Here is a 24255-nt window from a genome sequence, read left to right as displayed (position 1 = left end):
TGTGAAGATCCCTTGCTCCAGACCTTGGGGACATGGCTTTAGGGTCAGCCCCTCTCCTGAGAACCCTTCCGACCAGCCCCGGCCTGCCCTGCCTGCTATGTTGAAAGCAACAGGAACAACTTCAGTCCCGCAGGGAAATTATATGGAGCCCAGAGTGTGCGCTAGTTGGCCATCTGGGGGTCTTGGAGCCCACCTTGGGGGATAGCTCATCCACACAGACTATCAGCCAGCGTCCTTGACCACCGCCCCCTCCTCCTGCTGGACTGTTGTTTCTACCCCTGTGCTGGGCAGCCTTCTCCAGCTCCATGCCAGCCACGGAGTTTCAACCGTGTGTGTCCCTGCCATTCCCCTGGCCTCCACTTCTGTTCCTTTCTCATCCGTCTGTCACCCGGCACAGGAGTGACTCTTACCACCGGCTGATCTGACTGGGTCATTTTCCTGGGCTGCGCATCACTGTGGCCTGGCCTGGACCTGATCACTGCACCTGTGGCCTTAGGCCGTCCTGCCCTCCATCCCCTCCCCAACAGCCTAGGAGTCCCACAGTTGATTTTCAGGCAGATAACACACCCCTCCCCTTTGGGGCTTCTGTGGGAGTCGCCCCAGCCTCCAGGCCAGCCTCCCTCCTCTGAGGCCAACGCCCACGTCCGGGCTTAGCTGGGCCGGCTTCACTGCCTGGCGCCACCGGGGATGGCAGGTTCCCCAGGGGCAGGGACTGTGGCTAGTTCACTGTGAGCCCTTGTCACTTGGCTCTCCGAGCCCCCCCTTCACCGCGGCCCTCTTCAGCTCCGGCTGATTCTGGCTCCAGCAGCAGGCCAGCCCAGGCTCTTTCCTGGTCCTGGGCAGAAGCCCCAGAGGCAGACGCTGTTCCCAAGCCAAACAGGTCATCCCTCGGTCTCCCACCTGGATGCCTGAACTCCTGTGGGTGCTGTGGGTGGGAACCCAGAGCCCTCCGTTCCCTCCTGGAAAAGACAGAGGCAGACGGGCTTCTGATAACCACTGCCCTCCAGCAGGGGTCCCAGAACAAGGCCCCTTCAGACCTGGCAGTGTTTTTTTGTTCGTTTGTTTGCTTCTTGTTTTTTGTTTTTAAGTAGGCTTCTTGCCTCATATGGGGTTCAAACATAAAATCCCAACATCAAGAGTTGTGCGCTCTACTGACTGTACTGACTGAGACAGCCAGGCGCCCATGACCTCTAGGCATTTGTGTTTTGGATAAGTAGTATAAAACTCAAACCATTGAGGATGCCACAATTTTATATCCCGATATATTAAAATTTTTTTGTCAATATATTTCTTGTAAAACATTTCTGTTGTCTCATTGTTAACAAATTATATTTAAAGATTAAGCTTTATATATATGTATATTTATTTATTTTTTAAAGATTTTATTTATTTGACAGTCAGAGATCACAAGTAGGCAGAGAGGCAGGCAGAGAAAGAGGAAGGGAAGCAGGCTCCCTGCTGATCAGAGATCCCGATGCAGGACTTGATCCCAGGACCCTGGGATCATGACCCGAGCCAAAGGCAGAGGCTTTAACCCACTGAGCCACCCAGGTGCCCCGCTTTACATATATATTTAGCAATTTCTTCCATTGTTATATTTCCACCAGTTATATGGTGAATAGTTTTTAAAACTATTTCGTACCTTACTGACTGCATAATATGAAAATGATAAATCAGGCTTTACCCAACAATTACTCTGTAACATTTCATAGGATTTAAGTATTTTGCATTTTAAAATACTGTCTTGTTTTATAAGACCTTGGCAAACACTGACAACTGCAAATTAATTTGCTACTTAGTAAAGAAGTTTTCATACTCTTTATTAACTAGGAATCAAAGAAATGCAAGCGGAGCCCTTCACCCCCCGCTTGGCGCCTTCTCTCTGTTGATTGCCTCAGGGGAAGACGGAAGACCTGGATGGACCACGATTTTGAGATGCAGCAGCATGGCTCCCTCAACCCCACAACCCCTCTCTCCCACAGCCACCTGCTGGGGCGCTCTGCCCGCCCCTCAAAGCTCTCTGGAAGGGTGTCTCCCCTCGTCCCTGTCCTCAGGAAAACCATCCGTCTGGATGCCTTTCCTCAAAGCCATATCCCACAGGCTTCCGGCCGACCAGGCCCTGGAGCCAGGGCCCGGACTGTGCCCCCACAGGAGACCATGCCCCGGAAGCTCAGCTCCATCTCCTTAACACTCCGGCAGAACAGCCAGGCATGGCCCCTGAGTCCCCTACCTTCTCACTGGGAAGAGCTGCCCACCCCGGGCAAGGAGGCTGCCACCCATGGAGGAGGGAGGCTGCTCAGCCCAGGCTCACGATCTCTGACCCAAGTGCCTGGGGGCAGAGTCCACTGTGAGGGCCCAGGGAGCCCAGGTCTGGCCAAACCCAGCAGGATGCCCATAGTGGAGAAGCCTCTGGTGAGTTCCTACCTGGCCCTACCGTTTCAATCCCGGTTAGCCCAGAAATCACCATGTTCTGCAGGGCCAGGCTTGGTAGGTCAGAAGCATCCTGTCCCAGGGACTGCCCATGCGATTACCAGAGCATCTCCAGGAAGAGGCAAGCCCCGGGCCAGGGGTATCCCGAGACCCCGGCTGCATCTCCAAAGGGCCAACTCTACCATGGGTCCTGCGACAACCATGGATTTGGCTACTCTGGACACAACCAGGCTAGGCACAGGCAGACGTTTAAGCACAATGGTCACCAACAGACCTAACTTGACTGTCCATCCGGCCACACCAAACACATCCGGACGGGATCCAGGCATGGAGTTGCCTGCTCTGGGCACCAAGCTGGACGCAGCTGTGGACTTTGCTACAGCAGGCCCAACCGAGCCAAGCACAGTCACGGATTTGGTGACCCCAGAGCCAGACAAGCTGGGCAAAGCCATAGCTACAGCAGGTCCCACCAAGCCAGATCCAACCACAGAGGGCACAGCCGTGGATTTGGTGGTACCAGACTCAGTCAAGCTGGGCACAGCCGGGACACATGCAGCCACGGCTCTGGCTAGAGCAAATACAGCCCAGCCGGACAGAGCTCCAGATTCTTTGACTTTGGACACAAGCAAGCTGGGCACCGCCATGGGGGAGATCACACTGGACAGAGTCATTAACCTGACCATATCAGCCACCTACCCGCTGAGGCCAAGCAGAAACACAGCCCCATCGTGGGTCCATGCTACTGCAGATGCTGCCAGAGACTGGCCCGCAGAGCCTGGCACACTGGACCGAGCCAGAGAAACCAAAGGTAAATGCAAAGGGCTTGGCTGGGGATGTACGGGGGTGTTGTGGGGGGTCAGAGTGTGTTGGCTTGGAGATAAATAGATGGGGAAAAGGAGGTAGGACTGTAAGGTCAAAGGTGAACGTGCTGAGGGAAAAGACATCGAGACCAAGGGGTGGAACACAGGGGATGCACCCTAAGCTGGGTCCCCCCTGCTGGTCAGAGGTGAGGTTGAGGGAAGTCACCAGAAGGGAAGTTTCCAGGGGTGACTTGTGCAGGAGCAATTGCGCTGAGTCCTTCCTTTAGCGTCTTCCGTGGTGGAGTCATCAGGTGATCTACAGGTGAGTCCAGCTTTCAAAGCGAACCACCTGTGTGGAAATACAGACTCGCATGTCAAGAAGCCGTGATTTGCCCAACAGCCGTCCCTACAGTGCTCTCAGATAGGCACAGTGACCTCACATGAGACCTTCTAAACAATGCACATGCAGCCTTTCAGGAAGATATCTGTTGCTGGAAAGGTGTCCCACCTGACCTGTTCTTCCTTGGTCCCCTACCCCCAGCCCTTTCATCCTGAAAGGTAAGTTGGAGACTTGTATACATAGAAGTCCTGCATACAGTACGCATAGAACTGTAAATAGGTCAACATAAGGGCTAGAAGTTCATTCTGTCTCAGAGAAACCTGGGTTTCTTCCTTTTCCTCATCTTTCACTCTCTTTCCAACCAGTCTGTTTCCATCTCTGATGATCTATCTCATCGGCACTTGGCTGGCTGTCCCCTACTCTTTGACACTCTGCCCCTGCCATGCCACAGTCCCACCCTCCCTCCCCCCACCGCACCCTGCACTCCAGGGTGTGGGGGGGGGTCTCTGTTCCCCATGCAGCTGTCCCAGGGACTCAGGGATATGATGGTGGCTCTTTATGCTAACAGTCACTGGTGACTCACCACCTGCTTCCCTCAAAGTCCAGCTCCTTCGCCCAGCTTCCAAGACTTTGATCTTTCCCAGCCTCCAGCTCTGTATTTCCATCTGGAATTTTCTCTGCTGCTGCTGCCCCAGGAGCTGTGAGTTGTCCACCAGCACCATGCAGCTTTCCCCTCTGGGTCTGCTCACCTCTGCTGCCCCTAACCACAGTGTCCTTCCCCTCTTCCCTCCCACCACCATTTGCCTTTCTGTCTTGGCCCTCAGCTTCCCCATGAACTCTTCCAAAATCCCTCTCCCCGGGATGACCGCCTCAGAGCACCCAGTACTCTCTGCGTACCCCAGCCCCCAGCTGTCTCCCCCGCTAGGCCTAGAAGAGTCATCCTCATTCCTGTGCCCCCAGGGCCTGGCAATGAGCTGTCTATTAATGTTGACTGAATACATGAACATTTTTTTCTGATGGGTAAATTGAGGCTCAGGAAAGTTCCTGACCACCTCAAGGTCATAGGGCTCATCATCCAGAAGCCAGGCCTGGAACCCGGGCCCCTGACTCAGGGCTCCGCAGGCGCCGGCGCCTGGGCAGAAACGCGCTGAGCCCGCGCAACATCCCCACCCGTGCGTGACCCGCGCGCGCACCGCCGCTCGCCGCTGTCTCCGATCCCCCGCGCCCCCCGCCCCGCCCCAGCTTGCAGGGTAAGAGGCGGGGAGCGGGATGGGGGGCGGGCAGGGATCGAGACGGGGATTCGGGCACCTCCCCCGGCGCGGCATCCGGAGCGGCAGACACAGCGCCCCCGCGCGCCTCCCGGGCCGCCTGCAGCCGGGACCCGGTACCCGCTCCCGCGTGCGGGCGGGCGGAGAGCCGGTGCGGGCGCGGACGCTGTGGGAGGGGGAGGGGCCCTCGGCGGGGCCGGCAGGCGCGCGGGTCACGTGGTGCGGGTGGCAGCGGCGGCGGCGGCGGCGGCGGCGGCGGCATCGGTACGCGCGGGCAGGGGCAGCGGCGCCAAGCGAGCCGAAGCCAGGTCCCCCGCGGGCGCGGCGGCGCGGGGCGCAGGGGCGGCGCGGCCGGGCCGCGGGCCGGGCGGGTGGGCGGAGAGCGCGGAGAGGCGAGGCCCGGCTGCAGGGGCCGCTCTGCCCAGGGGGAGCCCGCGCCCTGCTCAGCCTTGCAGCCCCGCGCCCTGAGCATCTCCCCGGAGGAACGGAGACAAAGGAGGATTCATGTCCAAAGGTAGGGCGGCTGGCCGGGCCACCGGCGCCCGCTGGGAGGAGGCTGCGGCTCCTAAAACCCCGGCTGGAGGTGCTGCCAGAGGGAGGGTTGCTGCGCGGAGGAGCCCACGCGCTGTGACATATGCACGGACACACGCACACACCCCAGGGTATACATGCCCGGAGAAACGCACACACGGATCGCGGGGAGTTCGAGAGGCCCACGGACGTACAAGCAGGGACCCAGATGCGCACAGAAAACCCCACGCTAGAGCACACGCATACACATGCACACCACGCACAGGTATCGGGGCCAGGGACGGCCAGATAAGAGACCTGTGCGCTGACACATAGGCCCCTTCCCCCACACACAGGCGCACACTGAGACAGGCACCAGCTGGTGGTCTCCAAGGGAACTCATTGGCCTCCAGAGAACTGGGATGGGGGAAGGGGGTGTCCCAGGGCCCTTTGCAACTGTGAATGGGAAAGGATCGAGATGTCTTAGGTGATTCGTTTTCTAAGAGCGGGGCTGGAGCTGCGGTGGTCTGGAATTGGTCTGGAATTGCCTTTGCCGGTGGGGGTGGGGTCTTGGAGGCTGCTAGGGCTGGGAGCAGGGGAAGATCTCCAGCCCTGGAAGGGAGGAAGAGACCCCTCCCACCCCACCCCTCGCTGAGCCAAGGAGGCAGGTGCTATTCCGGAAAGATCCCCTCCCCCTGCTGCCACCTTCCCAACAGAGGGGTGGGGTCCCTGGGCCAGACAAAGACAAAGCCATTTATTCGCCCGTGTAAAAAAAAGCGCTGGGGAACTTGCTTGGCACGGGGAGGGGGGTGCTGTTTCTGTGGGGGCCTCAGCCAGAGCCGAGTCAGGTGGACAGTGCATCTCCCTAGAGCATTGATGGGGCAGGTGGCACCTGGCAGGGGGTGCTGCTGACAGAACCCCCACCTCTCCAGAAAGCCTGGGAGAGCTGGGAGCTTAGGAGGACCCCAAAGGACCATCTAGGCAGGGTGGCACTTGAGCTGTATCCTGCTGTGACCTTCATCCTTAGCTCATCCCACCCTTAGGGAACCCCTGTCCAGTCCCTGTAGCAGGGAGAGAGAGGGTTGCTCTTAACAGAGTCTGCTCCCTTGACCGTGGCCTACCGAGGAGCCATTTGCTTGCTGGCGGTGGGGGGGGGGGGGGTCAGCTGGTCTGCAAAGGGAGCAGCCTGTGAGGGAGAAGAAAAGTGATGGTTCTAAAGTGACATCTGGCTCCCTGCGAGGCATCTGTCCATCCGTCCATCCAACCATCCATCCATTGACATCTGCCTCCCTGTCAGGCGTCTGTCCATCCATCCATCCATCCATCAATCCATTGCTGAGTGCCTGTGTTATGTTAGGTTCAATGGGGCACAGAGATCAATGAGACACGACCCTTCCCTGAAGAAGGATGGGCCTGTGTTCAATGCCAGGTAATTTGTATCCATGCTTTTGTATAACTTTCACAACAACCTGGCAACATAGGTAATGTGCCCATTTTCCTGAGGAGAAAACTGAGGTTCACAGAGGTCATCCAGCTGGGAGTTAAGCCTGGGCCAGATGCCCATCTGGGGTTGGCATGGTAGGACCAGGGCTGCTTTCTGGGCTAGGGATGGAGCTACGGAATTCCTCTCCAGAGCAGCATCGTCCTGTGCCCTGGGAATGGTGTGCTTGTCAGGCACCCTCACCACACAGTGGACCCTTGGGGGCGAGGACCTTGTCTGGGGTCCAAAAGTATCTTCGGCATGAAGTCTAGGGTTGGCTGGAGTAGGTTTCCATTAGGCAGCACATGAAATGTCCTGGAAGCGGGGTGCCTGGTGGCTCCGTTGTTAAAGCGTCTGCCTTTGGCTCAGGTCATGATTCCGGGGTCCTGGGATCGAGTCCCACATCAGGCTCCCTGCTTAGTGGGAAGCCTGCTTCTCCCTCTCCCACTCCCCATGCTTGTGTTCCCTCTCTCTGTGTGTCTCTCTCTGTCAAATAAATAAATAAAAATCTTAAAAGAAAAATGTCCTGGAAGGGACAGAGTGAAGGAATGAACCTGATGGGTACAGGGTACTGGGGGGCCAAGGAAGCACAGAAGAGGGCCACGCGTATCAGGTAGGAAAGCAGAGGCTTTTCTAGAGGTAGGCCTTGAGCCCAATGGTGAAGAAGGAGTAGGTGTCGGCCAGGGGCTGGAGTGGCCAAGGGCCGTCCAGCAGAGGTTGTGACATGGTAACCCGCCACACGTTTGCCGTGCGTGTGGCTGACGGGTGGTTGCGGATAGCATGTGGCTGGCATGTAATTGGCCTAGGGTTGGGAGAGGTGTGACTTGCCAGCAGGCACGTAACACGGTGTGTGCACGGGTGCGAGGAGGTGCTTGCTGGTTCTAGAAGTTGCCTGGGAATCTGGTGGGCAGCCCCCTTCTCGCAACCAGCGTCCGTCTTTTGGGAAAGCTCTTTTAGGATTCTGCCATTGACGGGCTCAAGCTGAGCCAGCCATAGGGAGGGCACCTCCTTTACAAGGATACTAACAAAATCTCCTGAAAATAAATACAAGACTCACTTTCCAAGTCTGTAAAATGGTATGGGATACCCCCCTGCCCTCCGATGGATCTGTCTCACAACATGGCTGTGAGAACAAGTGGGCTTGGCTGTAGAGGCATGGCGGGAAGTGGCCTGGGCCAGCCGTGGCGGCAGCTGGGCAGGGAAAACGGGGCACGGCCCCTGGTGCAGGTGTGCTGAGTGGGGCCCGGGAGCCACGTGCAGAGAGTGGAGGAGCAGGCCAGGCTGTGAGAGTCAGCTGCTGCAGGGCTGAGCCAATCTTGCGGCCGCCTGGAGCCGTCTGGCTGGCAACAGCTTCCTGGGAAGCAGGAGGAAGCCACGCCAGGCCCTGGGGAGGTCCCGAGGCTTTGTCAGATTTGGCTGTGCCTGGGAGTGACAAGGAAAGAACGGCTTCCCATTGGGAGAGAGAGAGTCTTGCCAGGACCGGTGGCCGGACCAGGTGGTGGGGGTACAAGAACAGACTCCTGGCTGAGTCTGGGGGTGGGGGAGGGAGGCCCTCCTGTCCCCTCCCCCTCTTGCCCATCTGCTGCTCCATCAGCTCTCCCAGGAGCCTGAGACTCTGCAGGAACCCCAGGATTCCAGAATGGCAGCGCTGGAAGGGGTCCTGGAGAGAGCGTGGAGTCCAATAACTATGCTGTGTAATTAGCATCGCTTGCCCACGCCCCACCTCATTTACCCTCCAGACAAGCTGGTGAACTTGAAAGGGGCACAGGGGTCAAGAGGGTCTGGAAGTGTGGGGGGTATGCCGCTGCTTCTGGGCATCATAGCTCACGTGATGCTCACCACAGCCTTAATCATGATCCTAGCTTATAGATGAGGAAACAGGCTCGGGGGCGGGGAGTGGTGATTTGCCCAAGTCCACACATCCGGCAAGTAGCAGGGCCAGGCTCGGTCCATTTCACCACATATACCCATTTTATGGATGGGAAAATGGAGGTGTTCTATACTGAAACCTGCCTTGGGGAACATTGGCCCCATGAGAAAATGCACAGATTTCCCTTGTGTGGGAACATGCCTGTGACCTGCCAGGCCCAGAGGGATGTTGGCCTTTCCCTTCTAGGGAATGCTCTGTCCTTAGCCTCCCCTTTCTTTTGCCACTCACCATCCCAAGAACACACTATGTCATCTTAGGCAAGTGGCTGCCGCAGGCGGGCTGTGTCTCATCCCCTCCCCACTGGTCAAAAGGAGAGACTTATTCTTCCCACAGATTTAAAACTATGGCTAGGATGGTGTCTGGGGCTCCTCAAGGCATGGACACCCCGACTTTGCAGTGGTGCTTATGGAAGAGAGGGGACACTTAGGCCGGAGGCAAGAGTGATGCTCCTGTGGTGTGAGGGGGGAGCCCTGTTTGCTTCTATAAGACAAAGCAACTAGTTGCTTTGTCTTATAGAAGGTCAGTGACTGTTAATAGAAGTTAGGTCCAGTATCCTAAAAGGTCTTAGCCCTTTATTTGAGGAGGCAGAACTCAGGTCAGAATAACCCCAGACATATCTTAGATCGGTGGTTCTCCTTTAGGGTTATACTGTCCCCAGGGGACATTTGGCACTGCGTACAAATACTTTTTGTTGTCACAACTGGTATCTAATAGAGGTCGGGGGGGCACTGAACATCCTACAGTGCACAGGACCACCCCCCCCAGTAATTATCCAGACCCAAATGTCAACAGGGCCAAGGTGAAGTCCCTGGATTAGATGTATAGATGCGCTTTGGGGCAGCGAGTACCCCAGAAAGTGCCCCAGCAGCTGGAGAGGCTGGGCACTGATCCCAATCTGGCATTTGACTTGCTCTGTGTCTTGGGGAAGTCCTTCTCCCCCGCCCCCCAGGCCTCAGTCTCTCCATCTGTGACGTGAGGGACCCATGCTGAATGACACCTGAGGTCCCTTCCAGTCCCAACTCTGTATGATTCTGTATCAAGAGACTAATACTATGGCTTCCACGTGACTTCTGTTTTCCCCTAGCCCACCTCTCCCCCTTTGGCTTTGCAGGGCTCCCAGAGACCAGGACGGACGCAGCCATGTCAGAGCTGGTGCCTGAGCCCAGGCCTAAGCCGGCAGTGCCCATGAAACCCGTGAGCATCAACTCCAACCTGCTCGGCTACATTGGCATTGACACCATCATTGAGCAGATGCGCAAGAAAACCATGAAGACTGGTTTCGACTTCAACATCATGGTGGTTGGTATGCAAGGCTGTGGGGTCACTGGAGGCCATGCTGGTGGGCAGCACCGAGGATCCAGTCTCTGTCCCTAGGCTGGGCATCAGCCCTGGCTTCCCTAAGATGAACTCTTTCCAGGAGGAAGGATTTCACTATGTTGATCACAAAAGCCTGACTCTCTTCTCCCCAGAAGACTGGCTAATCCAGGGGTGGGAACTGTGGGTAGATGGTCCGCCTGGCCCCAATACTAGTAGGGTGGACACAGGCAGCCTCTTAGCCATACTCAGCCAGTTTTTAGGTGTGTGGCACGGGGAAATCATCAGTGTCTTTCCCCACTGGTGTCAGATGGAGGGTGGTCTTCTTTCTGATCTTCTGTAGTGTTTGAAACCTTAAAGAGAATTTGCAGGATATTGATTGGTCACTAGGTGGTGTCACCAGGTCACAGCATGTAAGAGCAGGAAGGGACTTTTGCCTGATATTAGTGAGATATTCACTCAATTGCTGAAACAGAGACATGGACATCTTTCTTTCTCCCTTATTTCATTCCATCAGCCTTCAGGTCCTGCCAGTTTCCCCTTGTAAATCTCTCTGAAGTCTGCCCATGTCTTTCTTTCTCCGCTGTGACCACTCTGAGCTAAGCTAGGCCTCCCACCTACATTGCCACAGCTCCCTGACTCAGTGCTGCTCAAAGATAAGGAGCTGGCTGCAGTTTAAATCATCTAGAAAGTCTTGCTGTTAAGGAAAAAAAAAATCAGGTGAACTAAATAGTGTGTTCAGTGGTATGGTCAATATGTTTTCTGGTGCAAATTTCTTACCTCAAGAACGAGTAGCAAATGGTTCAGGGACCATGGCCCCGGGCCACACTCTGGCATTGACCCTCCTGGTCCTCTGTCTTCTTTCTGTTTCAAACCATTGTTCACCAGTATCTGAATAATTTTCCCAACCTGCAGAACTCATCAGGTCCCCCATCCTACTTAAAACCCTTCAGTAGATTTAAGGGCTTAAACTCCTAGCCTGCCCGGGGGCTCTCTCTCCATTCACTTCTTACCACTAACCGTGTAGCATTCTACTCCTCATTGGTAAGTTCTGGACTCAGGGTGTTCTTTCCAGCCTCTGAACCTTTGACTCTGCCGTTCCCTCTGTCTAGAACCCCATTCCAGCTTCTCAGGGGTCTTTCAAAGTTTCTCCGAAGGTTTCAACTTAGTTGTTGCTTCTTCCGAGAAGTCCTCCTTTATTCCAGAGAGACGGGATTACATTCCCTTCAGTTTGCTGCCGTAATACTCTGTAGTTCCCTTTTTCATGGTGATAATGGCAACATATCATAACTACCCACTTGTGTTTTGGTCTTCCGCACACTAAACAGCTTCTTGAGGGTAAAGATGTTGTCTTGTTTGCCTCTCTGCCTCCAATTCCAGCACAGCACTTAGCACTCAAGAGTACTTACTGAGCAAACAACCTCAGAAATTATCCAGACTGGGAACAGCAAGGAGAAGCTGTGCAGGCTTCTTCTCTCCCTAGCGGTGCCACTGGGAGAGACATTGCTGGTCAGTCCCAGCTCACATTCAGGACTGAGCCTTTTTTTACAGGTAGCCTTTTTTAACATATTGGCCTGGGTGGCTACTGTTGATTGATCAGTTGGAATGAGACATGCCCCTTATCTGCTATCCCTGGTCTCATCCAGTTCCCTCCCTTGCCATCAGTTGTCAGTAAGGAAACTAGAAAAGTGAACATGGCTAGTCCCAGGTGTTCAGGGAAACAGCAGTGTTGGGTCTGGAGCTTTTGGGTCTCATCAGCCCCCCAGTATACCACAGGCATGTTCTAGACCAGCACTTCTGACTTTACTGTGTATGTCATTCATCTGGGAGAGTCCTGTCAAAGGGCAGATTCTGAATGAAAGGGCTGGGGCGGGGCCTGGGATCCTGCATTTCCTGCAAGGGTGCAGGTGACGCTGGTGCCACTGAGTAGATGTAGGGCTTGTGTGATCCTCGTGCATCGCTTCTCGGCCTTTTGGCTAAGATCAAGTGTAGCATCTGATCCTCGTGCATGTACAAGTTTGAGAAGTGCGGCTTGGGCCAGTGGTTTTCAAGCGCCTTTTAGTTGCAGAACTCCTCCTTGGAAGGAAATCTTCTCTAGATTCTGCAGACTCGTGTAAAACAGGTCAAAATGGGGTGCCCAGGTGGCTCAGTCAGTAGAGTATGTGACTCTTGATCTCCGGGTCCTAAGTTCAAGCTCCAAGTTCGGAGTGGAGCATATTTAAAATTAAAAAAAAAAAAAACAAACCAAAAAACTAAAAAAGAAAAAGATGGGTCCAAAGGGAGAGCTCACGAGGGAAGTAGAGCTGAGGGACCGGCCCTGGCTGATCAGCTGCCCCCTCCTCTCTCAGTGCCCTCTTGGGCATTTTTCTGGCATGAGGTACTAAGGCAGCACTAGAAAGAAGAGTGGACACGGAACCAGGGGGTTCCTTGGGTTCAAGGCCCTGGTCTTGCCTTTCTTAGTTATGTGACCTTGCACACATTTTATGTCAGGTGGGGGTCAATCTCTCTGGGACAACTTGAGCTGGGGATAAGGAGAGTTCTGCTAGGGGATTCCCAGGGCTGTGGGATTCAAAGGCAGATGTGGCTAACAGATGTGAAAGTCTCGGATGCACTGAGGCAGCCTAGGAAGACAAAGTAGTTCTGTCATTCCGTTTAGTATTAGTAAAGACTAAAAGCTGAAGTCCAGCAGGCACAAAACAAGAAATCACTGCACTAGACAAAGGCAGAAGTTGTTTCGCCTCCCCACGGTCCTGGGGCTCCAGGAAGGAGAGAATGTGGAATCCAACTGATGTTTCCCCAAGTCCCTCTCCGGTACCAGGGAAGCATTCCCACCTGCCTGCTCTCCCATCCAGTCCTCTGCTCCCCCCATGGGTGGTGAAGAGGGGGCATGACCTGGATCAAGGCTGTAGAATTCTGTAAGCTCGTAGGAGAGACGGCAGGCTCAGGAGGTAGACACAGGTCTTCCCCACCGTGTCATCCTCCTCCTGTCTTGCGGCAGGTCAGAGCGGACTGGGCAAGTCAACGCTGGTCAACACACTCTTCAAATCCCAGGTGAGCCGCAAGGCCTCCAGCTGGAACCGGGAGGAGAAGATTCCCAAGACCGTGGAGATCAAAGCTATTGGGCACGGTGAGGACCAGGCGGGGTCCCCTGTGGCCCTTGTTCAGAAGGCTCTCTGCCAGGGAGGGAGAGATGGGCCTGCTGGGGAATGAGACAAATGGAAAGCAATCTCAAGACAGAAGAGAACGGAGGCCTAAGGTCTGTAGAACCAACTCCTTGGTCTAGAAAAGACAGGGGGGGATTAGAAATGGGGCTTGAGCTGAATGGTGGAGCATGGGTGGGATTCAAGCAGCAAGAAGCAGGGAAGACATGCTAGGTGCAGGCAACAGCATGAACAGAGCTGCTGAAGTGGGAAGACCCTGAAATTGACTTTTCCCATAATTGGTCCTGAAGAAGGAAGGAGCCTGGGTCTCCCTGGATGGTAGCCAGGAGCATAGCCAGCATCAGCCCAACGATTGACATCTCTGGTGCCTTTTCTGTTCACCCTCTAGTGATAGAGGAAGGCGGGGTCAAAATGAAGCTGACTGTCATCGACACCCCGGGATTCGGAGACCAGATCAACAATGAAAACTGGTATATGTCTGCCTGCCTGTGAGATTTCTGCCCTGAAGACGCTGAACACGGTGCAGATTCCTTCATATTGAGAACTATCTGCGCCCTCCATGCTGAGGGGCTAAGTGGGAAGGCGAGCTAAAGGATGGGAGATGGGGGCTTTGTGAAGAGCCCCAGGAAAGGGCCAAAGCAGAGGGAATTTTGGCTGTGGGATTGCCTGGAGGTGGCAGCAGGGCAGGGCAGACCCAAGGGGACCTGTGGCAAACATCTAGGCTGACCTGAAGTCTGTGGCCGAGCTTGGCCTGTGGGCAGTGTCATAACCCTGCATGATGAGAGGACACATGGGAATTTCTAGGAGGAGAACACCTCCGGGAATTCACAGAGCAAAGTGGCCATCAGCATCCCGCAAAGGATGTAGATGGAAAGTTCCAGGCGGAGATTTGCTCCCAGATAGGGACAGAGACCATGGTTCCTCTGTGAGGATGCTGGGGTCTGCCGCACGCAAGGCAGGATCGCCAAACAACACAACTTGGAACAATCTTAGAAAAGCGACTGGTTGTCCTGTCCTCTGGTTATAGCATGCTCCTTAAAGGAGAAAGGTAGTGATAGCGTTGACAACGGTCACGATAATGTGTTGTGGCTGTGTTGAATACTTTCTATGTGCCGTTGCTGTCTTAAGTAGTCCTTAATCCCTCCAGGCACACATTGGTACTCAGAGAGAGGCTGAGACTCGCACAGAGCCTCCTAGCTAATAAGGAATGGAGGTGGGGAGAGTGTGTGCTACTCTCTGGGGTGAGGCGGGGTTCTGCAAGTTCTTCTGGCCCAGTAAGAGGACCAGGTCCCCGTGGGAGTTCTGGCTTTGCTTAACAAGGAAAGCTATCCATGGGGGCCTGAGGGAGAGTGGCCAACAGGCCTTTCTTTCTGGGACATCCATCTGCTTTCTTCCCACCCCGCCCTCCACCCCCAGCTGGGAGCCCATTGAGAAGTACATCAATGAACAGTACGAGAAGTTCCTGAAGGAAGAGGTCAACATCTCCAGGAAGAAACGGATCCCCGACACTCGTGTCCACTGCTGCCTCTACTTCATCTCCCCCACGGGACACTCGTATGTACCAGTCCCTCCCCACATGGCTGTGGCTCACTCTGGTTTGTGTCAGCTGTGCCCGCTCTGTCATGGAGAATCAACACCCCCAGATGGGCCCTGCTGCCATCAGGGCCCTATGATCGCCTGGACTTTCCCCCGGAGAGTGTGACTTTCCTACCAAGAGAGTAAAGCTGACCGAGCCCAGCCGCCATGCTGCCCACTGATGTTCTAGCACAACTGTGCCAGTTGGCGGGGGGGTCCTGCATGTGAGCCCAGAGGGCTCCTCGTCTATACAGGAGATCTGCTTTGCACAAGGCTGGGATGGGGGAGGGGTGGGCAGCAAGAACAGTGAAACGGGGAGGGGCAGGGCCACTAGATCAGGTGGGCGTTTTGGGGGGGCGTGGGGTCCAGCTGTAGGCTTTGGTGGGTGGGCAGCCCAGCATGTCTAGAGATGAAGGCTGGTGATAAGCAGGTGTGCAGGGAAGTCCAGTTGTGAGTGGCAGATGGGCCGAGTGCCAGCGAGTGCCAATGTGGGATGGAGAGATCCCGGTGGGCAAGCAGGCGAGCTTCCATAACTTACTACTATGCCTAACTGCTGGGCCAGGGTTCAGTTCTTGAGCGGACGATGTGAGCCAGGTGGTGTCCCGATTTTGGAAGAACTGGGTACTCAGCAAGTGTTCGATGGTGGGGTCTAGGAACTCAATAAAAAGATTAGCTTTATTGCTCCCTAGAAGGTGGACTCATGGTAGAGCAAGCCAGCAGATAGCCTGACTCAGTAAGTCACCAGACTGGGAACTAGAGCCAGATGGGGGCCCCAGAGCCCAGGGGAGCAAGACCCTCAGATGGCGAGGGCCAAAGCCCCCAGCTGGGCCCTGCAGGACTAAGGGTGGATGGGGAGAAGGCCCATCAGAGGGGCTGTCCTGGGTGCCTGGCTGGCTCAGTCCGTGGGGCACGCGACTCTCAATCAGGGGCGTTGTGAGTTCAAGCCCCATGTTGGGCATGGAGATTACTAAAAAAAAAAAAAAAAAAGTGCTGTCCTATATGGATAATAAGATATATCAGTAACTGTGACGCAAGGACTTAAGGGGACATAAAGGCAGAGACGACAGTCCTTGGCTATTCCCAAGAGAAAAAGATCCCCACGGCAGGAAGCTGTTTGAGCAGGGCTGCAGGAGGGGCGGGATTTTTTTTTTTTTTTAAGATTTTATTTATTTATTTGAGAGAGACACAGTGAGAGAGAGCATGAGCGAGAAGGTCAGAGACAGAAGCAGACTCCCCGTGGAGCTGGGAGCCCGATGCGGGACTCGATCCCGGGGCTCCGGAATCATGACCTGAGCCGAAGGCAGTCGTCCAACCAACTGAGCCACCCAGGCATCCCAGGAGGGGCGGGATTTGAAGAGAAGGGGAGACCGTGGTCTCTGCCCTGTGGGGGCAGACGGTTGCAGCCTGTTCCGCAGGCAGTGAGACTCTGGGAGCGTGTCATGGAGGAGAAGGAGCAGCCCCTTGACCTCAGCCAGGTTCCCCGCCCAGTCCCTCCTGTCCCAAGGGTAGCCCTGGCGTGGTGGCCATGTCAGAGTGGGGAGGGCAAGGTGGCTCTGACACCCCGCCTTCTCTGGGCCCCAGCTTGCGACCCCTCGATCTGGAGTTCATGAAGCACCTCAGCAAAGTTGTGAACATCATTCCGGTCATTGCTAAGGCTGACACCATGACCCTGGAGGAGAAGTCTGAATTCAAGCAAAGGGTGAGAAGGCCCCTCCTCCTTTTCCTGTCCCCACCCTTCCTTCCCTTCCTCTGCTCCAAGCCGTGTCCTATCCTTGGTCATCATATCCCCCCTTCCCACTCAGCTCCCACTGAACCATTAAAGAGGCTGGGCTGGCCGTGTTGAGGACCAATGGCAAAGAGAAATTAGTAGCCTCAGGCTGCCTCCTTCCCACCCTCCAAACTTTCTGGAGAAGACCGCTGAATACATAAATCACCATGCAACTGGAAAGCGCTCCTTGATGTTAGTTAGCGTGCTTGAGGGGCTAGAATAATTAATCACCTGTCCGCTAGTCTTTATTAGTGTCTTCTATAAGCTCGTCCCCATGCTGGATGCACAGGGATGGAAGTAGGGTCTTCAAACAGACATTTGCTGCCTTTGAGAAACTTGTAATCAGGTAGAACACTGGGGAGTTGCTGGACAGTTTCCTGGAGGAGGTGAGACTTAAGCCAAGCTTCGAGAAAGGACAGACCAGACAGGCTTGGGGTTGAGCCTCAACTCTCTTCCCTGCAAACAGCAATGTGACATACGGCAGCATGAGCACTGCCCTTGGGGAATCTCTACTCAGCAGTGCTGCTTGTTTAAACCCTAAGCTCTGGACCCCGAGATGAGCAAGCCGCACCCCCCAGATTCTTCCTCGTCTCAGCCTGGGCTGTAGCAGCTGGATGACTGGGGCTGCCATTTATGATCTTCCTGCCGCTCAGGGCCTTGGGTTCAGAGATGACTGGATTAGCAAAGGCTGCACTCATCCCTCTGACTTCAGTGCACACACACACACATACACACACTCACACACATGCACATGCATCACCGCCCCCCCACCCAGTTATCCCGACACTTGGCTACCTTTGGTTACCTTGCTTCTCTTCCTTACCCCTAGGTTCGAAAGGAGCTTGAAGTGAATGGCATTGAGTTCTATCCCCAGAAGGAATTTGATGAGGATTTGGAGGACAAGACAGAGAATGACAAAATCCGGGTGGGTGCCCAGGGCTCTGGCGCACAAATGTCCCCCTTGGAACCAGTGGGATGTGGATTGTGTCCCCCTTCTGTCTTGCCACCTGCTTTCCCCCTTTTGAACCATCTGCCCCACCTTGCTGACCCAGACCAGAAGTGATATGGGAGAGGATGAGCGGTAGGGCCCTGGCCAGGACTGCGAACCCTGAACCCAGAGAGCCAAGGTTTGCATCCATCCCCGGGCTACCCCAAAAGCCTCTTCCCCAACAGGGCCTGGAAAAACAGGGTGTGGTTAATGGAAGAGCATGGGCAGAAAGAACATCAAGCTGGGCTCCAAGGTGTCCATGCTCTAATCAGAGCCCTGCCTCAGTTTCCCCTCTATAAGATGCAGAGTTCAGGCTAGGTGAGTGGCTTGTAGTCATTTTTTCCCCCTAGAGGAACTCTTTTAAAAAATTAAACATTAGACAGAACTCTTGTTGAAATATGAAACATGAAAACAGAGCTGCTCTGGCTCAGGGATGTGGGCACAGAGCGCTGTCTTCTCAGCTATCCCTGGGGCGTCTCCTGGGGATCTTTTCTTTCTTTCTTTTTTTTTTTTTTTTAATTTACTTGACAGACAGAGATCACAAGTAGGCAGAGAGAGAGAGAGAGAGAAAAGGAAGCAGGCTCCCTGCTGAGCAGAGAGCCCGATGCGGGGCTCGATCCCAGGATCCTGAGATCATGACCTGAGCTGAAGGCAGAGGCTTTAACCCACTGAGCCACCCAGGTGCCCCTCTCCTGTGGATCTTAAGACTTCTTGGGATTTCTACAATCCCTCTCTCAATTCCAAACTTTGACAGTTCTGGGATTTTACATCAGAATTCTGAGTTCCAGTCCAGGCTTTTCTATGCACCACTATGACCTGAGACAAGCCACTTGTTTGCTTTGGTCTGGAGTCTTCTCTTCTGTTGGGGGTGGATAATCCGTCCGAAGCCCCTTATCTGGTGTAGCTGAGAGAGGTAGTGGGTCAGTTAATTGAGAAAATCCACTGAAGAGAAGAAATCGCTTTAAAAAAAATGGTGTATGCAAATCTTAAATGTTTTTAAGACTTTCTCAAGTCTTTCTGAAACACTCAGCTCGATTTTCAGAGAAACCATTCTCCACGGTCACACATCCTTGGCTTAAATCACAGTTTTTCCAAGAGCAAGTGGAACACACATCAGGCAAATGGATTTGGGAATATATACGACCCACTAAGGGGGAAAAGAGGAGCCTATGGAGCTCCAAAGGTGGAGGGTGGCGGACACGGACCTCTGCCTGCAGGTTTGATGGGAGGTAGCGTAAAACATGTAACTTGGCTATCCCTTGGGTGCGTATCCCTAAAGAGCTGTCGTTCTGTCCGAGCTGTTCCAAACCAAACCAAATGCGTTAAAACTCCCTAAAAAATACAAAGCTTTCTCTGGTTGAAGGAAAGCCGACCTACCAAGGTTAACCCGCCAGACAGGGAGGGATGCGGCCAGGGCTGGACCCAGAACTTCAGAGTCCCTTTTAAGAGACACACACCTTGCCCTTGCCCATCCGTGGGATCATGGAATGGGCAGTGGAAGTGTGTAGGTCAAGGCCAGAGGCCCAGGACCCTTGGGCATCCTGTCCGTGGCGGCCGGGACGGCAGGAGGCTGACGTGCATGTGTGTGGTTTGTCAGCAGGAAAGCATGCCGTTCGCTGTCGTGGGAAGTGACAAGGAGTACCAAGTGAATGGCAAGCGTGTCCTCGGCAGAAAAACTCCCTGGGGAATCATTGAAGGTAAATTCAGTGCATCTTCTTGAAGAACTGGCCGTTGTGGGTACGTTATGCTTACTTACTCAGCCTCTAGAGTTCAGGGCACTGTCCTGGCACGTCAGATACGAAATGAATGCCAGCCAGACCCTGCTGTAAGGAGCTTACAGTCTAACTGAGAAGATGAGTGTCAGAGGCAGGCAGCGGTCAAAGGCTGGTTTAACACCTGACTGGGAGGCCCTGACCCATGCGTCAAAGGAGCGGAGGACATGGAGAGACTAAAAAGCACTGGAAAACCGCAGAAAGATTTTCACATGAAAGGGGACATGATCTGACAAACTGCTAAAGGGTGTTTCGGAGGTGCTCGTTTTCGTTTTGTTGTGAACGGATGTGACCTTAAGAAGGTCAATAACGATTCTGGAAGGTTTCAAAGAATTGCTTCAGTGATCTTGTTCGAGCATGCCCACCCTCTGTGGGGAGCAGGGGAGGCGTGCCTGTCCTCAGAACATTAGCCCCCGAGGGTCTCGAGCCTCAGACAGGGGAAGGGTCTTGCTCAAGATCACACAACTTGTTAGCAGTTGAAACTGGGATTTTAGAGCCAGAGTTCAAGGCCACAGCTGAGTTGATTTTAATTCCCAAACCAAGTTCATCCCACTGGATCATGTCTCTCATTTGCCGATGACCTTGTATTGAGATTTTTTTTTTTAATTGTATTTTCTCATCCGCCTTGACCTAGAATCATTTATGAGGATGTCTGTCCTGTCCATTAGATCGTGGGACTAGAGCCTTCGTGGCTTAGTCCCCTTCTCCCACAATGCGCGGCAGACGGCTTGCAGATAGTAGGTACTCAAATCTGTATTGAGTTAGAGTCACCATATAGCGTGTGACCTTTTCTAAGATGGCTCGGCTGTTACATTTGGCGTGTGTTACTCTCTTCCAATCAGATCATAAGCTCCTCGAGGATAGGAATTGTGTCTGAGGCCTTGGGCCAGTTTTTAGAAGCCCTGTGTGACCTGAATAGAAGTGAGCCTGCTGGGTGTTTCTGCATTAGTGAAATGACCACCTGTTCTGCTTTGTCCACAGTGGAAAACCTCAACCACTGTGAGTTCGCCTTGCTCCGAGACTTTGTCATCAGGTGAGATTCGCCCGTTCCCTCAGAGGGTGGCTTTACTTGTTGGTCAGGAGGCCATGCCCTCAGGTCTACTTCCTCCGACAGAGCGCTCTGCGCCCTGTTCCTCGTCCCATTATGAAGCAGAAGGGGCCAAAGAAGTATTTTTATTCTCTCTCTGGCCTGGGTCCCAGTCATTGGGCCTAGGCCATGGGAGTGAAGCACTGGCCTCAGGTGTGGGTCCGTCTCTTCCTCCTCCCACCCATAACCACACCCTCTCTCTCCTCACCCCGTGTCCTTCAGGACCCACCTCCAGGACCTCAAGGAAGTGACACACAACATCCACTACGAGACCTACAGGGCCAAGCGGCTCAATGACAATGGAGGCCTCCCTCCGGTGAGCGTGGACACAGAGGAAAGCCACGACAGTAACCCCTGACGGCCCTTTCTCTGTATCATCACACATCCCTGCTTTTCCACACACACATCCCAGTATCACCACCAACCACCTTCTTGCTTTCTACTCTGTCCCGCAGGCCTGTCTGGTGTTTGTGGAGTTTGTCTACAGTGTGTGTGTGTGTGTGTGTGTGTGTGTGAGAGAGAGAGAGAGAGAGAGAGAGAGAGAGAGTGTGTGTGTGTGTGTGTGTGTGTGTGTACCTACGCAGGGATGAGGTATTGTCACTGCCTTCCCTGGAAGGTCCCTTGTAAGTTTGGTTCCTCCATGGCTGTCCATTATCTGTCTCCTTTCCTTGTGTCCCAGAACCAAGCTGTGCGCCTCACTCAAGAGGTTTTGGGGGAGGTTTCACTTCAAAATGATGGGGAACAAGTGAGCCGCAGGTAACTCTTTCTTATCTCTGAACCGCCCACAAAGGGGATGGCAGAGACTCCCTAAGGACAGCTTTGGAGCTGGACCTGGTGTGGGAGGGGGTGGGAGGTGGCCGTCTAGGGTAAGGCTGGGCCTTCCTAGGAGTGGGAAGGTCGAAGGAGAGCAGAGTAGGTGGGAGCTGGGCTCCTGCAGAAAAGAGAAGTGGGGAAGAGAGCTCCACCCTTCAGTGTGTGTCGTCTCCACTGTCTCCACTGTCGGAAACCCACCACCTGTCACCGTCCGTCCTGGTTGCAGTCCGCTGCCTTCCACACACGCCTCGCCTCACTCCCCTCTGCTCCCAGCTTCTCCCCCTTCCCGCATTCCTTCATCCTGCCCCTCTCTGTGACTTCTTCCACTCGCTTTGAGTCTAACCCATTTTAGCTACATTCCTATATGTAGGATTTATGCCCAAAAAGGCCTTCAGGCCACCTTAAAATAAAATCACAGCCAACCACGTGACAGTGCCCACCGGGATTACGAGAGAAATCAGACCCGCAGAGACGAGAGGGAAAGAAAGTATCCACAGAGCATGGCGGACCCCTGTGGGCCCAGGCAGAGGAGGAAACACGATGAGTTACCCAGTTCCCAGTATCTGGTTCGAGAAGCACATGTGCTGGTCCAGTGAGACAACCCTTGGGCACTGAGTTCTAGAAGAATTAGATCTAAAGACGTCTCAAGAGCGGTACACAATCTTTGCCTTTCTCTGTGGTTTTGCTTCAGAGGCAAATGTGAGACAACACCTCACTTTTCTCCATCAGGGTTCTCCCTCCCCCAAAAGTTGGCTTCTCTACTGCTTGCTTCTCATTCATGCTTCACCCCCCCGGGCTTCTGTTCTCTCTCACTGTGCATGTCTGTCTGTCTGTCTGTCTCTGCTTTTCCTCGCTTTCCCCCTCCTGACTCCTGCAGACATTCCTAAGGACACTCACAATCATACCGTTGGCCTTTTCTTGCCATTCCCTTCAGCTCTGCATTAAGGCCTAGATTACCCCCATTGGTTTTACAAACAAGTTCCTCTTCCTCCTTTAGTCCGTAAGGTGGCTGAAACTTGGGGCTGGGGAAACAGTTTAGCCTTAGGTAAGGGAAAACACCCAACTAGCTGCCGTTTACAATGACCTCATACAACCTCCTGTTCCACTTCTGGGCCCAGCCCTCGGTGTTTTACTGGTCCACGACAAATCCCAGCATTTCTAGTCTCTTATCACTCAGGTGCTAGGAAAACACATAGACTTCAGATCAAGATTCAGTGGGCCAGGGGAAGGAGGTGGGTGAACCCCAAAACCAGAGACCCAAAACCTATGGTCTCAGTCTTTCTTGGAGGCTCTTTACCAGTGCAATACACATAGTCCCGCACCCACAAAGTCATTGCAGGGTAAGCACCTAGCAGGGTAGGACAGCAGCGGGGTTAAAGCACAGAGCTTGCTACATTTCAACAGGAGAGGGACCCCTGGGGTATACGGTGGGCAGTCATGTATGCAGACGCGGGACTGGCCACCTAAGGCTGGCAGGGGAGGTCTAGTGGGGGTGGCGGGCATTGGAGAGGCTGAGTAGAGAATGATGCTTGGCACCCCTACACCTTGACGTCAGCCTCTGCGGAGAAGCTGTGTTATGTGTCTGCTGCCAGCTGCTGACCTCCACACCCTCAACCGTTCTCAACCCCCCCCCCTGCAGGGAGAAGGCCTCCTGGGCACTGTCCTTCCACCTGTGCCAGCCACCCCCTGCCCCACTGCTGAATGAAGGCCATTTCAAGCACTGCTTCTCCCTCCATTCCTCCCAGCTCTTATTGCTGCTGGGCTATGCCCTTTTTTTAGAGCTGTGCTTGCCCAGCCCACCACCACCACAGCCCCCCTTCAGCTCTCAGCAGGTCGGAGGGGCCAGCTGTCTCTTTAGGACAGTTGCTTTCTCCCTATATCCAAACCCCTCCCTGCTCCCAGTGGAATGGAGTTCTCGCCAGCCCAGCCCTCCTCCATCGTCTGTATCAGCTGGTCCCAGGCCATCTGTAGGGGGAAAGAACTCATCAAGAGCTCCTTCTGCCCTTGGACACCCCTACCAGCTACTTGTAACCATCTCCGAAGGGAAATGGCATTGCTCCCTGTCCATTCATCTGCATGAGCTACTCTTGGCTTCCTTCAAGGGTCAAGAAAGCAACTTTTCTGCTTGTCAGATTTGTGGATGTCAGCCGTGTGAGCCCCAGTGTGGGACAAGGGTGTCTCCTTCATTGCTTACAGCTTATTTCTGATGATGGGTCACTATGGATGTGGGGGGAGCCAGGCCTAGGGTCATTTTAAAATAAAAACCACCACTTGTAGCTGGCCCAGAGTTCAGCTTCACACTCGCCCCACCCTGTAAGGCGGCCACCTAGAGTGGTTTTCCTGGAGAAACATTTCCGGAATTGACTTCCTTACCCTCAAACTTTAAAAAAGAACTAAATACAGACATAAACCTCCAGAAACCCGTGGGATGTGAACTCTAGGAAGAAAAAACAAAAAGCACCCTTCTGTCCACTTAGCAATAAGAAGGATCTCTTCCCACCTACCCTGACTACTCCTGCTACCTGCTACCCTGACCTTCACCCTGCTAATGTGAGTAATGAATTAGCCTGGCCTCAGTTGGTCACTGTAGGCTAGTGGAAAATACCCAGTGGAGGGCAAAGCCCCCCATCAGATGCATGAATGTTTGCGAATGTTGGCTGCCACTGCCCCACATACTATGTCTTTATGGGATCCCCCCGCCCACCTGCTCACCCCCGCCATCTCTACCTGGACACTACTTTCTCAAAGGCTGGTGACTTGTGGGCCATTCATCTACAACTAAGTCCTGATGGAGCAAGAGGCCCAAGCCTAGGGGATGCAAGAACGACCCATTTCTTAAATGTTACCAGTCCCAGCCAACCTTTGGGTGACATTATGGTTAAATTTCCCAATTGAAAACAAGCCAACAGACACTCCAACTGGTTGTATAAATGTTGCTAGACTTTATGTGTTGTACAACTAAACATTGCTGTTTGAACAAGAACTGTCTGGCCTGTGTTTCATTTGTGCTCCTCACTCC

At 54.0% G+C, this 24255-nt stretch overlaps 1 protein-coding gene and 1 pseudogene across 4 annotated transcripts; both read left to right on the top strand.

Annotated features, from left to right (window-relative positions):
- Window positions 1-1830: 1830 nt before the first annotated feature.
- On the top strand, window positions 1831-24219 carry SEPTIN3 (septin 3). 4 transcript variants are annotated; one of them, XM_032882866.1, is made up of 11 exons: window positions 1831-3238; window positions 9870-10061; window positions 13071-13199; window positions 13622-13703; window positions 14650-14787; window positions 16390-16507; window positions 17406-17501; window positions 19165-19261; window positions 20318-20369; window positions 20646-20739; window positions 22876-24219. In XM_032882866.1, exons 1-11 carry the CDS (start codon window positions 1918-1920, stop codon window positions 22939-22941), a joined length of 2385 nt encoding a protein of 794 aa, XP_032738757.1. In that variant the 5' UTR covers window positions 1831-1917; the 3' UTR covers window positions 22942-24219. The 4 variants fall into 4 exon arrangements, with proteins under 4 accessions (XP_032738757.1, XP_032738756.1, XP_032738759.1 ...); XM_032882865.1 differs by having other exon boundaries at window positions 19162-19261; XM_032882868.1 differs by lacking the exon at window positions 1831-3238 and adding an exon at window positions 5207-5352.
- On the top strand, window positions 12029-12147 carry LOC116882539 (annotated as a pseudogene).
- Window positions 24220-24255: the final 36 nt, after the last annotated feature.

The sequence above is a fragment of the Lontra canadensis genome, unplaced genomic scaffold, assembly GCF_010015895.1.
Source record: "Lontra canadensis isolate GAN:19392208 unplaced genomic scaffold, GSC_riverotter_1.0 scaffold84, whole genome shotgun sequence".
Lineage (NCBI taxonomy): Eukaryota > Metazoa > Chordata > Mammalia > Carnivora > Mustelidae > Lontra > Lontra canadensis.
Note: the sequence above shows the minus strand (reverse complement) of the source record. Positions and strands in the feature narration are given on the sequence as shown.